The 17,070-nt window shown below is 39.8% G+C and overlaps 1 protein-coding gene across 6 annotated transcripts in view; it reads right to left on the bottom strand.

Moving 5' to 3' along the window:
* Positions 1–678: 678 nt before the first annotated feature.
* Positions 679–17,070, bottom strand: part of WDR37 (WD repeat domain 37) — a 65,305-nt gene continuing 48,913 nt past the window's right edge. For all 6 annotated transcript variants that reach the window (XM_040968309.1, XM_040968307.1, XM_040968304.1 and 3 more), the window contains 3 exons: positions 7,341–7,475; positions 6,747–6,861; positions 679–3,618 (listed from right to left, as the gene is read on the bottom strand). In XM_040968309.1, coding sequence (XP_040824243.1) covers positions 3,487–3,618; positions 6,747–6,861; positions 7,341–7,475 — 382 coding nt within the window. In that variant the 3' untranslated portion in view covers positions 679–3,486. The remainder of the gene's footprint in view (positions 3,619–6,746; positions 6,862–7,340; positions 7,476–17,070) is intronic.

Genomic DNA, 17,070 nt, shown 5'->3' with positions numbered 1-17,070 from the left:
ACTTTCAACTAAGGGAAACAAGCAGAAAACCTATAGTTCATGTCTTAGCATTTTCATGAAATCATAACAATGCAAATATTTATTTTCTTCTGGATGGTTTTTATTGATTTCAATTAAGAGAGGGACAAAATCCACTGGTTCACTCCCCAAATACCTGCACTGGCAGGGCCAGGCGCCAGAACTCCATCTGTCTTCCACATGCATGGCAGAGACCCTGCTCTTGAGCCATCACTGCTGCCTTCCCTGTTGTACATCAGCAGAAAGCTGGGATTGCAGTAAAGTCAGACTCGGACCCAGGCACTCCAGCATGGGATACAGGCACTGCAAGTGGCATCTCAGCCACTACACCAAACACTCAACCTTCTTCTTGACTTTTTACTGATTATCATGAACATTTAAGTTAACTGAGGGTATAACTATGAAATTTAGACAATAAATATGCTATCTGATGAATAAGCTAAGAAAGGTAAGTAATCAATGGAGAAATTTCTCCAAATCTGAAAGTATCCTAAAACCTATATAATTCAGCTAGGGCCTAACAGTATGAATAATTAATCTGTTCAATTCCTAGGTTACTTTTGTGTTTATATAACCACTAAGAATGTTTCACTAAAGCAAAATATGACCAAAAAGTAAAAACCATAGACTTTCAATAACATAAAACTCTTGTAACAGTAATTACAGAACATGAATGTTTTAATGAATTTCATATTGCAATGAAGACATTGAACACTTAAAAAACAATTACATCAATACAATACAAACAACTGATTCCACATAACGCTTACAAATGCAAACTTTTTCCTCCAAAAGAAAAAAACTCATCTTCACAGATTTAAGTAACAAATGATTTATATAGAATTCTTCCAGATTTCAAACAATGTACAGACATTCTGACTCTACAGAAACTGATGTGCAGTGGTTGAGAAACTGTTGCTTTGTCTAACAGCATATCTCTTAAGAAATCTTTATCAACACACATTATCTAGCAACTAAATATTTTCCTTCCATAAATAAATGAAATTCTGGACACATAAGCATACTGGACCAAAAACGTTCCCGTTTCCAAATACTATTTCAAATGAGATCACATGAGACTGACAATGTGATATGATTTCAGTCACACATACACACACATGCCCACACAGATGCATGTATTCAAGATCCCCAACCTCATGACTATTGAAGAGAACATGGCCACACTAGCAGTGGGTGAATTCCTGTTAGAAGACACACCAGTTAGCAGTTAAGTCAGTCCTGCTCCTGAGAACTCGGCTGCAGCACCTTTGAGGTCTTGCGCCCTCTCCTGGAAATGAGTGAAAGTGCCTCGTCTGGGGTGTCAGAGGCTGGTCCCTCCAGTTAGCCAGAGAAGGTGGGCAGATATTGGCAGTGAAAGTCACTAGTCTGCATACAACTAAATGGCCATGATAAATACATTTTTAAAAATTTTCAAAACTGTTTATTCTGGCAGGCATCTAGACTTTCAAATTAAAATACAAGGAACCTAAGAACCAGGCTTGTGCAGCTTGTCACTGGAAGTCATCCGAACGCTCACGCTTTTGCATCTGCAGTGCAATGGAAGGGGAGATGGCAATCAGGTCTTTCACTGGGAGGGAAAACTGGGACCCAGTAAATATCCTGAGACAGCACTCCATGAAGCAACACTACGCTTAGGATCACAGGAGCTGAAGCTTGAAATTCTAATCAACCACAGTGACTAGTCTGATATTGGTTCTCAAAAACTGATCAGATAAATATGTCAGGCTTAAAACTATAATGAATTTTCAAAATTTCTAAGTCAAAGAAAACATATGCCACTTGTCCCTTAGTCAGCAATCTCAACTCCCTGTCCATATTGGTTACTCCAGTGTTCTCTTTCTCTTCCAGACTGTGTCAATTCATTTCAGATGTTCTGAATGACCCAGATCTGAAAACTCTCATCAGCTCCTGCAGAACCACAGGTAATAGTGTCAGTGAGGTGTCTTCTCATGCTTGGTAAGCTAATAAGCCACACCAGAGAACACCTGCAAATCCTATACAATACACCTTACCAAATTACTACTGTTTACCAACTGGCCACTCTCCTGAGTCAACACCAAACAGCGAAACGGGGGAGGGAAAGTGGGGAGGAGTTGCTTTGACAAGTCTAAGTACTGCTTTTCGATGCCTCTCCAAGTCAGCCTCCAAATGGCCACATTTAACGAATTACAAATGTGAGAGGCAGTGAGATGTCTGTATCAAAGCCATAACTCCCTAAGAAATACAAACTTAACAAATATCAGATGAACAGTAATTTCTAAGAAGGCAAGAGTAACAGGCTCACTCACACGGCAGTAAGATTGGCACTGAGCGGTATCCCAGCTACTTGAAACAAAAGCATCTGACCACTTTAGGAAAGATTTCTTATGGTTATTACCTTATTTGCCCAATTGAAGAACCTTTTACCATCGGGATACATTTGACGTGATGATTGTCTTTCTTGCCTTGTGAATTGAATTCAGTATTCCAGCTATAAATCAAAAGTGCTTTAGCTAGGCAACAGTGAGACTCCAAAGTTTTCCAAATATTTATTTTTGAGGTAGTACTCATTTATTTGCATTGTTGGCTCTCAAATACCACCAAGGAGTGAACCCATTTAGAAATATGCAAACCAAAGATGTAGTAAATAAATAAGATTTTGTTTTCAGGTAGCAAGCCTTCTTACAAAGGTCAAGTCACATTCAGTGGATAAATCATTTGAAACTTCTAAAAACTGTTTATAACCATAGCTATAAACTAAAGTGCTTTAAATTTTGCTTAAAATCTAAAATCAGTGATTAGAATCATTTTACTTTAGAACTTGCTAATATGAGATCTCAGGAGGTTGAAAGTTTCCTATAAAAAAAAGCAGAAACTTTTTCTTTTCAAAAGAAACTCTCAGAATGTGCTAAATTTTAAACTGCTAACATCCCAGTTATTTTTTCAGGATGTAATGGAGATTAGAGTTAGAACTGAATTACACATAGCAAAGGCTAAAGCTTCATTCAGAAGTAAACATGAAATCTGTTCATTCCTGCCGCTCATCAGCCAACACAGACGTAGCTCAGCAATCTTCCCAGTACAAGGTAGATATGTATAATTATTCCAGAAAATGCAACAGACTGCTTAGGCCTCATAATAAGTACAAAGGTTCACATTTAATTACACAACCGTAATGCCCTACTGTTCATCTGTCAAACGTTAACAACACACAAGTATTTTATCTGCTACATGGAAGGCGAGTTCCATTTCTACTGACCAGAAGATGCCAATATATACACACACAGAACAAAATAAAAAATAGGACCACTCATTTTTCTGTACATGTCATGCAAGCTGGCACAATGTGAGAACATATAAAAAGCACCCTTCCCCGGGTCAAACTCTCACACAATGGCTGATTAATATGCAGAGCCTGCATGAGTCAAAGGTCCATGGCAAACCACACAACTAAGGAACATCAGAAACTTATTTTTCCTGTAACAATGCAGGGATATTGATGTTCCAGCCAATGGCTTGCCTGTCAAAACCACAGGTGAACAAATTGCATATGGGGTGATCTTCACTCCACGCCGAGCAGCACACCATTCTTCTGTGGCCCTGTAAACAATCAAACAAACCAACATTAGTGTGTTGTTTATAAGCTCTTGGCCAAATTAATAACTATACCACTCAAAACAAACCACAGCAAACAAAAAATAACAACAGGAGTAGTCCAAGTGAACCAAAATACTAAGTACAGCAATCAGCCTTTAATAATCTACTGGCAGGGCCCGGCGCAATGGCGCAGTGGTTAAGGTCCTCGCCTTGCAAGCTCAGGATCCCATATGGGTGCCGGTTCTAATCCCAGCAGCTCCATTTCCCATCCAGCTCCCTGCCTGTGGCCCGGGAAAGCAGTCCAGGACGGCTCAAAGCCTTGGGACCCTGCACCCGCGTGGGAGACCCGGAAGAGGCTCCTGGCTTCGGATCGGCATAGCACTGGCCATTGTGCTCACTTGGGGAGTGAATCATGGGACGGAAGATCTTCCTCTCTGTCTCTCCTCTCTGTATATCAGCCTTTCCAATAAAAAATAAAATAAATCTTTTAAAAAGTAATAAATAATCTACTGGCAGAGTCATATTGAAATGAGTGATGTCAGGACATAAAATGAATGAATTGGTTTAATAAAACTCATGTCAAAAGCACATTATGATTCTTCCTTTAAGAAAATTAGTAATACTTCATAATAAGACAAAGAGCAAATAATCAATCTGAAAAAAATTAAAGTTAGGAAAGAACCCAGAAAATATATGGGGACAAGTTAAATTAAACTCAATGAAAGATTTCAAATATACTTATACAAATAATCAGTTCAAATAATAAAGGAGCTACAAATGTAATGGCTAGAAAGCAAAGATTGTAAAAATATTCCCTTAGGGGTCCAGCATGGTGGCCCAGTGGCTAAATCCTGGTCTTGCATGCACCAGGATTCCGTATGGGTGCCAGTTTGTGTCCCAGCTGCTCCACTCCCCTTCCTGATCCATTTGTGTGCTGGGAAAGTAGTTAAGGATGGCCCAAAGCCATGAGACTCTGCACCCATATGGGAGACCTGGAAGGAGTTCCTGGCTCCTGGCTTCGGATCAGCTCAGCTGTGGCCGTTGCGGCCACTTGGGGAGTGAACCAGCAGGTGGAAAATCTTCCTGTCTCTCCTCTCTGTAAATCTGCCTATCTGTCTTTCCAATAAAAATAAATAAATCTCTAAAAGAAAAAAAAGTGGATTCCTGCCATTTTCCAGGATTCCAATTAAATATACGAATGTTGGAAAAATTACAAAACAGTTGACGTACACACTATGACAAATTAGCACAAAGGTATATGCATATGGAAGCATATATGCCTATACGCCTAATTAACAATGTCTGCAAAATAAGGTGTTCTATAGCATATAATACAATACAAGGGACACTATTAAATAAAACTGACAGATAAATAGGCAAAAAACATATCAAAGCATGGCACAAATATTCCTTCTGCAAACATTCATATATATGGTACTACTGATCTCTCTGGAGAGAATTACAATAGACAATAAAAATTACAATAGGCCATATAAATTAGACTGACAAAGATATAACAAAGGGCTACATACTTCTTTGCAATTACATCTTTATTAATAACAAAGAAGAAACAATATATTCCTGAATTGGCAGGAAAACAAATCTTCAGACCAGGATGGTTTTAAAAATAAACTCAAGTCATTCATTACCAAAATCTCTAGCAAGTGAGGAGGGAAAACTTCCACATGGCCAAGAGCTGAATACGAGAGGGCTACAAGCGATGTCTCCTGGTTTTGACAAGCCCATGCTTGCACCTCATGTGGAGAACTTGTCTCTCGTGCTCACAATGTCACTATCCATGTAGAGGATGCAGGAAGACACTGCACACACCTCTGCATGGCCACACTATGCGCTCACACACTGAATTCTTGGGGATTGTCAGTATAGGACCCTGTGTGCTCTGCTGTAGATCAACACTTCCTAAGTTACTGCATTCCACTGATCCTGTCTTCCTGAAACACATTTTCAGAAGTGTTGCTTACACTCTCCCCAGAATATAATGATTTTAAATTATTCATTTTTCTACTACTTTGAAATCCAAAGAAATGTTTTTGTTTGTTCTTTAAAACAATCAGCTCAAACAACTCAGAGTAATACACACCAGTGATTTCTAGTCCTGGTTTTATGACACTGAAAACCACATTTATCTGAAGAAGTGTAACCAATTCAAAATGTAATAAATGTCTTAATCTCAAACATAAATATAGTCCATGTACTAGTTTGCAGGAAATAAATTCAAACACAACAGAATTCTGCAATTCCAACAAGGCTAAATGTTTACAGATAAAAGGAAACTGCCTACCCAGAATCTGGATCACATGGAACCTTTTAGAATTCTCCATATTCTTGAAGAAAAATACTCTCCAAAGTACATAAGTCAAACAAAATCTCATAGTTTTTTTCAAAATGTAAACTTCACAAGTTACAGACCAATTTTACATAATGAACACAAAACAAATTCAAAAGATAATATTCTGTGTTTAGATAGATATATCAATGATACTTAGTAGTTATCAAAATATTAAAAACTTCACCTTAAAGGAGTAATGTATGGTTTATTAGAGGATTGTGAAGCCTTTCCTTTGTTACTCTTAATTTCATGGGTAATTTTTCTATAATGTGTATTCAAAGAATAAAAAATAAAAATCAACATTAAGTTTGAACAAGATAACAATGAGCCATGAAAGAGAATAGCTGTAGTTCTGTTGTACTGAGGACGGCACTGAAGGACGAGGCAGGAGCAAGCATGTTTTAAAAATGTGTACTAATAGCCTGTTATGGGCCCAGCGGCATGGCCTAGCAGCTAAAGTCCTCGCCTTGAACGCACCGGCATCCCATATGGGTGCCGGTTCTAATCCCAGCAGCTCCACTTCCCATCCAGCTCCCTGCTTGTGGCCTGGGAAAGCAGTTGAGGATGGCCCAAAGCTTAGGGACCCTGCACCCGTGTGGGAGACCTGGAGGAAGTTCCTGGATCCTGGCTTCGGATCGGCATAGCATTGGCCATTGTGCTCACTTGGGGAGTGAACCATTGGACGGAAGATCTTCCTCTCTGTCTCTCCTCCTCTCTGTTCATCTGACTTCGTAATGAAAATAAATAAATCTTTAAAACAAAACCAAAAATAGTCTGTTACCTGTCGACTACTCCGGGGAAGCCGTGCTAGTCGCACTCCCGACATATCAAACAATCGCACCTGTCTGTTGTCATGGGGCAGGGCTATGATTTTTTGGCCAACACATACATTGATCCTACAGAGAAGAGATAAAATTGGGTGTGTTTAAAAACAACAGTGACAATAAATTTTTCAGTTTACAGATAATGAGACAGTAGTATGTTCCACATGATTCACATTTTGAGGTAAACCACACTAGGAAACTTCAGGTACTGCCTGCCTTTGGCATTAGAATAGATTCTCATTTATTTAGACATAACTACAAGATCACATTCAGACCTCCCAGAAACACATGTCTGGCCATAAATGGTTCTCTCTTACTCTTTTAAGTCTTACTACACCAAACTGGCTTTGTGCTGAATAAGCTTCACATATTTATGGAGTACCGGGTTTGCATTAAAGGGTCAATAAAATGTATTTTCCCTGGAGTCTAAACCACTTGTCCCAAAGCTCTACCAAGTAAACACTAAGTCTATGTGAATTACACACTGCATCACAACAAACCCCTGCAGGGCAAGCTGAATACATCATATGTGATGAAATGCTTCACTTTACCTGTTAATGGCAGAATCTGTGCGAATAGTTGCGATTGGGGATCTCATATTTTTTAAATCCCAGACTTTCACTGTGCGGTCATCACTGCCTGAAACAACATTGTCTCCCACGGTGAACACAGCAGAGGTCACAGTGCTGCAAGTGAAGGGCACAGGTCAGAGGCCTCCGAGGTAAGGGTATGGGATGCAACACTGGTCCACCCACACTGCCTGATAAACAATTTTGCTTCCAGTGGTGGCATGGCAACACAGATGGAATGTAGGTTACAAAAATGCAAACCCCAGTTAGCTGCCTTCTAGCCTACGAACTTCTTCTGCTTCTTCGATTTTCCCAATAAGAACACTTGATTTCTTTTCAGGAGGAAAATAGAGCCCACACTATCCTATTTTATTATTTATAGGCAATGAAGCAAAAAGAGGTTACTAGAAAAAATACAGATTAAATAGAACCTGCCAAAGCTTCTACAAATTTGGGTCTGATGGCAAAGAATAAGAAAAAAAAAAAAAAATCTGATCCCAGTAGCAATCAGAACACCGAAATTAGAAAAAAACTTATTCTGACTATTCAAAAATAGCAAAAGACATCAACAGAGACTCCTCTAAAGACACACACACATAAGATATTCAACATCATTGGTCATTAGGGAAATGAAAGTCAAAGCTAAATTGCTACCACTTACATACATTAGGATGGCCTTTATCAAAAATCAAGACAAAACAAAGCAAAACACAGGAAGTATTGGAAGAATGTGGGAAGTTAAAAGGTCCAGTGCACTCATGTTAGGACTTGAAAATGGTGCAGCCACTCGAAAACAGCACAGTGGATGGTTAGGAATTCCACTTCTGGGTACACACTCTGAGCTACTGAACCCAGGGACACAAACAGATGGTCACAGTAGCATTACTGACAACAGACCAAAAGGTACAGGTGACCCACCATCAGCAAGCAGATGAATCTTGAAAACGTGACAAGCACATATAACACAGCACTATATACCATTAAAAAGAAGAAAATTGTAACACATGCTACCACATTAATGACACTTGAAAACAAAGAACTACCCCGGGATGAGGTCCCTGGAATAGATCAATCCAGAATCAGAAAAGCCAAGTACAGATCATGAGGGCCTGGGGAAGGTGAGAATGCAGAACTACTTAAGGGGTCTAAAGTTTCTCTTTACGAGAATGGAGAAGCCCTGGGTACAGCAGTGATGTTGCGCAACAACGTAAATTTGCTTAATGCCACTGAACTGCATCCTTAAAAACAACTTAGCCAACTTCGCTACATTTTTAAATGTTTAATTTTTTATTTGAAAGGCTGATTTACAAAGAGAAGGAGAGACAGAGAGAGGAACAGAAAGATCTTCCATCCACTGGTTCATACCCCCAAATGGCCAGAACAACCAAAGCAGAGCTGAACTGATCTTAAGCTGGAAGGCAGGGGTTTCTTTTGGGTCTCCCATGTGAGTGCAAGACTTTGAGCCATCCTCTGCCACCTTCCCAGGCCATAAACAGGGAGCTAGGTCAGAAGTGGTACACCAAGGACTCCAATTGGTGCCCAAATGGGATGCCAGTGCTACAAGGCTGAGATTAGCCTGGTAAGCCACTGCCCCCTATTTTATGATATTTAATGATAATTTTATAAGAGTTTGTAAGGAAAAACTCAACATTGGAATCACAATCTCAGAACATATTTTTATAATTCAAGATAATAACTAATAATTCTCTAATTCAAATGTTACAAATCCATGACTGTTTTGGGGGAAAAGTTCATCAAAGTGATGTTTTATAGGTGATAGAGGACAGCACTATGGTGTAGCAAGTAAAACTGACACCAAATGGGCATCAGTTTGAGTTTCAGCTGCTCCATTTCTGATCCAGTTCCCTACTAATGGACTGGGAAAAGCAGCAGAGAATGGCCCACGTGTTAGGCCCCTGTGCCCACATGGGCTATCCAGATGAAACTCCTGACTCCTGGATTCATAATGAAAGGCCTTCTCTTACCTTCAGAAATTATTAATTTACCTGGACAAAAGCTTAGTTTCTATAACCTGAATTTATCCTACACCCTTACACTTAAATGGTCACAGGCAACATTCTAAATGCAATAAAAAATCAGAATATAGCAAAGTTCCTAAGAATCAAGTAGCCCCAACAACGAGCGACAAGTTTTGCCTTAACGCTGATGCTCCAGGAACAATGGGGAAGAGCATGATGGGACTGAAAGCTCACAAGGCACATCTGCCTCCCCACAGCAAACACACCTCTGCGGTAAGTTCACTCATACTAATCCTCCAGTCTGACAAGGACAGGCTGTAGAAGCATCCTGTGCACCCCAAAACACAGGAGCCACTCTGCCCCAGCCTAGGACATCCTACCACATGTCCCTCCCTGTGTGTGACAACCAACAGTGCCTCCTGGAGCCAAAAGTACACCCATTAGAAACTCCTATGTGTAAAGGGACATAAAAGAATATATAATCTTGCACATGGCCATATATGATAAAAAAAAATGGGTAGAGAAAGATTCAATCTATAAAACTAGCTGAGTTTTTTATTTAAGAATAAAAAGAATGGTCTAAGAGTTTAGCTGTTGTTATCCCTTACATGCAAAGCTTAGAATGAAACTTAAAGAACTTCAACTGCTGGTTGAGCTCCAGAAGACCTAAGTTAGAGATGCACACTTATTTCTTCTTAAATCACAGTCTTCAGAGGTTTTATCCAAATTAAATGGCCACTAACGTTCCACCAACTTGACGAAAAAAAATCTAAAAAAAAAATCATCTAACCCTGTGTTCATGAAATACTAAAAGACATTAGTCTTTTAATAAATCACAATCTCGAGAGGTACTGCAAGACATCAAAAGAAAAAAGAATTGGCAAAGAAGCAGGAGTTTTAAAAGCACCCTTGGACCATGGATCCCACAGGGAAGCTGGGGAGCTACAACCACTCGCTGGAAAAGCTTCAGACTCTGCCAAACTCCAGCAAAACCCATTTATCTTGTCGTGGAGAGCAGCCGAGCATATACTTCCAGCTGACAGTATGGTACCTTCTCACCGCACACCACTGCCTGATCTGGAACACTCTGTTCCCTCCGTGGGTCTCAATCAACAGAAATACTGTAATGCTAGCATTCCTCATTAGGACTAACAGCTGTCTTCCCAGTCACACAGAGACACAAAACTGTTTTGCATAACAATCTGCCGAAATTTCACGGCTAAGAAAAAAAAATATATGATGTGGAAAATGCTGGATCATGAAATGTTGATGCAGTGTGCTTTTCTGGCACCACATCAAAAATTGACTGAAGAGTTTACATTTCTTATTTTTAAAATAGAGTTTCCTACAAAAACAACATTTTTAGATGTGAGAAGACCACTGTGTTCACAGACAGCCCATACTCTAATAAAACACCACTGTATGGGGCACGCCTTTCCTTAAAACACAAACTTATCCATCCAAGATACATAGAATATAACACTTACAGGTGGTGACATGCTGGCACATCAGGCTAATCCTCCACTTGCAGCCCCGGCATCCTTTAGGGGAGCCAGTTCAGGTCCTAGCTGCTCACTTCCAATCTAGCTCCCTGTTTGTGGCCTAGGAAAGCAGCAGAGGATGGCTCACATGTTTGGGCTCCTGCACCCAAATGGGACACCTGGAGGAAGTTCCTGACTCCCAGCTTCAGACTGGTACAGCTCTGGCCATTGTGAACATTTGGAGAATAAAGCACAAACCAGCAAATAGAAGATCTCTCTCTCCGCATTGTCTCTGCTTTTCTCTCTGTAACTCCTTCAGGTGAAGTAAATAAATAAAAATTAAAATAAATATAAGAATACCTATTACTGTATATTGACTTCATTACTTAGGACAGTCAAGTGTTTGTAGATATTACACAGTTCACATAAAGGCACAAAGAAAACACCAAATGGGGCCTGGCGCAATAGTGTAGTGGTAAAATACCTTGCCTTGCACACGCCGAGATCCCATATGGGCGCCAGTTCTAATCCCAGCAGCCTTGCTTCCCATCTCCAGCTCCCTGCTTGTGGCCTGGGAAAGTAGTCGAGGACAGCCCAAAACCTTGGGACTCTGCACTCGCATGGGAGACCCAGAAGAGCTCCTGGCTTCAGACTGACTCAGCTCCAGCTGTTGCGGCCACATGGGGAGTGAATCATGGGATGGAAGATCTTCATCTCTGTCTCTCCTCCTCTCTGTATATCTGCCTTTCCAATAAAAATAAATAAATCTTAAAAAAAAAAAAAAGAAAACACCAAATGTCACCCTCAAAAGATGCTGACTTTAACAGCAGAGCCCTCTCTGGAGTTGGTAACCAAAATGCGTGCCAACAACAGTCCAGGACTCCCTGAGGAGGGCACCTGCACAAAATACTGTAAACCGCAAGGTAACTCGGTGCAGCTGTGTTTGCTGTGTTTGCTGTGTTTAAAGGAACCAGATTCCTCCCTATTTTTTCACAAATTATTTGTAGAACTTCAAACTTCAAAAGATCAAACAACTTTTCAGCTGCAAAAGCCAGAAAGCCAAAACACACAGACATTTGAAGATCTTAGAAAGTAGATCTTTGTTTTGCCTTTCCTACTTTATATGTTTTTCAGAATTTAAAAACCTACTGAAAAGCCTGTATTTTAAGAATTCAGATACCTGAGAAATAGAAAAGTCATTTCTAAATAAAACTTATTTCTGAACATTCCTGAATGCTTACATCTCAAAACATGGACTCTTAAAACAAAAAGCAAAGAAAAAGTCAAATTTGTATCACACACAATGCTTTTAACTGTTTCCAGGAACAAAAAAGTTAACCCATCTAACATGTAGACTACCTTAATAATCTCATTTGGTTACACTTCTTTTTAAACCTCCCTTTGGTTGCACTGCATTCTAAATATCCCTTTCTTCCAGAAATAATGGAAACATTTCCAGTATAAATTTCTCTTAAGTGTGTACCTCAGTATACATTAAGTATTTATTAAGTACCTACTGTGTGCCAAATTGCATTGTGTTGGAGAGCATGCCACAGAAAAGGGAAAAATGCTGTCTAGCACTGCTCCATTCAAGTCAGAAAACTGGTAATATTCAGTCCATTTTTAACAAAATATTGTACAATTTTAGGGGGCATAACAGCATTCTAACGCCTAAAAATGTGCTGCTGATAATTACCATACCGATCACTGGCCCACAGAAGAGAGTTTCTAGTGACCTCAGAGTGCATTGAGGCAGTATGTTTAGTTCTGGAATAAACTCTACAGATTTTATTAATTGAATTAGTAAGAATATTTTTCACAGACTGTAAAGATGACTTTTAGCATCCACACACACTTCAAATTAAAACATATAGAGTTTTTCTGAAAAAGTTTTGGTTCTTGAGGGATTATTGGAGAAATCGCTTATGTGGAACATCTCACTCCCCAAAGATGGCAGTTAAATGAAGTGTTACTTTGCTCTATTACCAACATCAGAACCCTGCAGCTCAGATGCAGAGCAGAGATTTCAGGCAGCTGCTGACTGTGACAACACATAAAAGCAGCTGCAGATCTAAAAAGTGACAGACTCTACTGATCCAAGTGTGGACCAAGCTGCCAGTCTGACACTGGCTGGTCAAGGAACCAAATACACATAGCCCTGTCACCTCTACCTTCGCTCTCCTCACTCTCCTGGGTCTGCACAACACACAGGGACTCTGTACAGAGACACTCATGTCTGTCTCAGTGAGTCTGTGAAGTTTCTAGCCTGTGTCAGTAATCTGACAGTTGTTTTCCAGGTCAATTCAACATAAAGCGATACAATGCGACAGCTTGTAACAAAGCTGTCAAATAAGCCAACTTAAATGTACTAATTGCCTTGTTTTTATTAGTTCCTAAACAGCTCTTCTTACATGAGAAATTTTATAAGGGTAAAATAAGGAATATTCTGATGCAAGAGATTGGTTCTATATGTGTCTATTCAATTATAGGATACAAGGCTGAAAAGTGTTGCAGAATTTCTGCAGGTGCTCATCTATGAACATAAAAGATACCTGCAGACATCTACTGGCAAGTGCTGGGCCTGGGGAGCAGCACAGACCACACTGCAGTGCCAGGTTCCAGCACCCGCTGGTGAATGCTGAGACTGGGGGCAGGTCTTGCCAAGCTGGGCCACAGCACCTGCATGTGTGTGCAGATCTGAGGCTGGTAGTGGGTCCGGCAGGAGAATTTGTTTAGGTCTGTGGAGACACCGAAGTAGTCCTATGAAGTAGACCTGGTCAGCCAATATACCTTAGAAAGATTCTCAACCCTGGTCCAATGAAGCCAACAATCTTATGTCATTAGAAGGCACTCCAGCAAATCCCTGGTTCCCATCATTCTCTCCTCTGTTGTACAGAAAAACCACCACGATGGCACTTTGCCATGGGAAAATTGTGCACCCTCCTGGGCCTACACATGAGCTGATTCTGCATGCTAACTTTGATCAAGCACAAAATTCAGTTATAATTAAAATCGACTACAATCCGGGCCCGGTGCGGTGGCGCAAGTGGTTAAAGGTCCTCGCCTTGCACGCCCGGGATCCCATATGGGCGCCGGTTCTAATCCCGGCAGCCCCGCTTCCCTTCCAGCTCCCTGCCTGTGACCCAGGAAAGCAGTCAAGGATGGCCCAAGGCTTTGGGACCCTGCACCTGTGTGGGAGACCTGGAAGAGGCTCCTGGCTTCGGATCGGCATAGTATCGGCCCGTTGCGCTCACTTGGGGAGTGAATCATCGGATGGAAGATCTTCCTCTCTGTCTCTCCTCTCTGTATATCTGCCTTTCCAATGAAAAAATAATAAAAATAAATCTTTATATTAAAAAAATCGACTACAATCCAAGTAAAAAATGTCATTTTCCACTTTTTTCGCTTTAAAAGCATACAGGAAACTATTAATATCATGACATAAAATTCTAAACTATTTTCATCTTTGTAAGTACACAAGCATGATCTAGAATTTAGTTATGTACACCAAGTAGCTCCCCTGGATATTTTATTTGACAATAAAAGCATATGAAATCTCGTAAATTCTCAAATTGATTTTTAATTTTTTTCTCAGATGTGTGCTGTATTTTCTTTGCAGCATCAAAAGTTCACAACTGAGAATAAAGATACAATTATGTGAAAAGCAAAAAAATGAAAATTTTTGCATCCTAGAATATTATATACAGGTTGAAGTAACTTTAGAATTTTTCAATGTCAAAACTTACACTTGTAAATACTATCAGTTGGGTATAAGCTACAATCATAGGCCACCCATGGAGGACTGCTTCAACTGGCTGTTGCTTTTCACAACGACTGAAACAAAACAGAACAGAACAAAACAAAAAGGGGGCATGGGAGTGAGGGGAGGGGTGGAGGGAAAGCTCTACAAAGCTCTTAGGAAAGATGGTAGGTCCAAGAGGGTGGATTTAGAGAAAGTAAGACTGAAACTAGCATTCTCCTGCTAACGGTGAACTCTGGCTCTTCAAAGGAGATAGTCATGCATTTAATCTAAAAATAAATGTCTTGCCACTAACTTCTCTTGCAAACAAGTGTAACTATTTACTCAGTTCTACAGAATGAGAACTCATCATGTTAAAATGGTCTCTATGTTAGGTTCAACAAAATCCAACAGAGAAAAAAAAGATTAGGCTTTGAAGATAGGCTTACTGAATCATACTGTCACATGAAAAACACATAAAAATGCAAGGATTTAACCTATTTCAGATAAAATTGAATTACCATTCCAGGCCTTGATGATTAGGGTAGAAATAAATGAGACTTAACATTGCAAAATTTTCTAATTAAACATTTCTATTATTCCCAATTATAATGCATTAAAATTCTGTATTTTTCTATCAAGAAAGCAAGGTACATAAAGTATCTGAAATTGCTCTTCCTATACTTTTGTACACACCAGTCTTCTAATAATCAATCAAATAATAAAGCCAGCATTAGAGTTACAGCAAGTAAATACCATCATGGTAGCATTCCTGTTATAACGAAGAGATGTCACAATACAGAGTGAGAGTAAATGTAACACATCAAAAAAGAATAAGGCTTATTAGTTCTTTCCAAAAAATTTATGATAAAAGCCCTAAGCAGCGCTCACATCAAGGAGTTCTATCTCTACCCAGCAAAGATAATGACAGTAGAAATTTCAAGGGGACACATTAAGCTGGAGTTTTTTTTATCTTATAGTGAAACATGGTATCTCAAACCCAGTTTTTCAGAAAGGGATAGAATCCATTTAAAGCGTAGTGGTGGCAGGAAGAGGAAAGGAAAAGAAAAAAATCTGTCTCTCAATACCTAAGCCAACGATCTTGACACTTATACGGCTATGTCTTGCCTTAAGCAAATTTAACATAAAAATATTCAAATTAATTGAACAGTTTAATATGCACTAAAATTTTCAAAAATGTATTCCTTATCATGCTAATACGCATTACATAAGCAAGGATTTTTTTTTAAAGCCACATATGTTAAAGAAATACCAACAGGCTGAGCATTTAGGTGTTAACAGATGAAGCTGAAACCCACAACACTAGAATCCCATAGGGATGCTGGCTCATGTCCCACTTGCTTCACTTGTAATCCATGTCCCTGCCACTGGCCTGGGAGAAGCAACAGAAGCTGACTCAAGTAACTAGGTCCCTGGCACCCACATGGAAGATCCCAAGGAAGCTCCCAGCTTCAGCCTGGTCCAGCTCTGCCCACTGTGGCTATCTGGGCAGCGAACCAGCAGGTGGAAGATTTCCTACCCAATCTCTGCCTCTAACTCTGACTTTCAATAAATAAGTAAATCTTTATAATGAAAAAAAAAAATACTATGTCTGTTTAAGCAATGATTAATTTAAAATGAACTTTTCAGGCTTACATCAGCCAGAATAGCAAATTTCTACAGAATTCCAATTGTGAATTTTAAGAAATGAATTAACAGGACTCAAGAAAAATCATCTTGTAAAACCAAGGAGTAACCAGACTAGAAGCCAGTACTAAATCCCTAAAAATGAACTCTTAAGGAAGGATTTTCATTCATTTAATTTAGGTGCACTACTGCCCTAGACCTAACAGTGGCAATAAAACAGGAATATAACATTATTAGTCCATGGATGTACACAAGAATGTACGGATCACACAAGAGCCTGCAAAACAAAGTATCCATCAGAACAGGAGCTTCAGTGTGCGTTTTCACAAACCATACTCAGAGTATCCTAGATACACAATAAAACAGAATGCTGCCGACATTACGCATTCTTGGCTCTTAATCTGGAATTAAAACCTAATATCTTCTTTCTATGAAAGCCTGCCTTGGTCTGGTACACATATCTGCACACACTTGCAAAGATAATGCGTCCTAAATGTCTTATTTGTCACCTGAGATCCAATCTGCAGCACATCTGACAGACACAGAAAACAATGGCCACTGACTAGGAGGATCCCTCCTTGTAAAATGTCTCATTTCCTGCTTTTCTAAATTGGAGATATGCTTGGACGCATACCCCTGATCTAATATTAGGAAGAAACATTTTTGTGTTCAATACAAGCATCTACAGCTCCCTCTGCTGACCAACTCCTATGTCTGCACGGGGAGTGCCGCCAGGACAGCCCAAGCCCCATGCCAAGCTACCCTTCCACCTACACAGAACACAGAAGCAGAACAGCTAACCAGCCTCGACATTCCTAGCAAGACCTGACAGCTCAAAGGCTTAAAAAAAGTGAAAGTTCCCTTCT

This window comes from Ochotona curzoniae, unplaced genomic scaffold (genome assembly GCF_017591425.1).
Source record: "Ochotona curzoniae isolate NIBS_2020 unplaced genomic scaffold, NIBS_Ocur_1.0 scaffold_4683, whole genome shotgun sequence".
In the NCBI taxonomy this organism is placed as follows: domain Eukaryota; kingdom Metazoa; phylum Chordata; class Mammalia; order Lagomorpha; family Ochotonidae; genus Ochotona; species Ochotona curzoniae.
The sequence above is the reverse complement of the archived record's forward strand: the minus strand, read 5'-3'. Positions and strand labels throughout refer to the sequence as shown.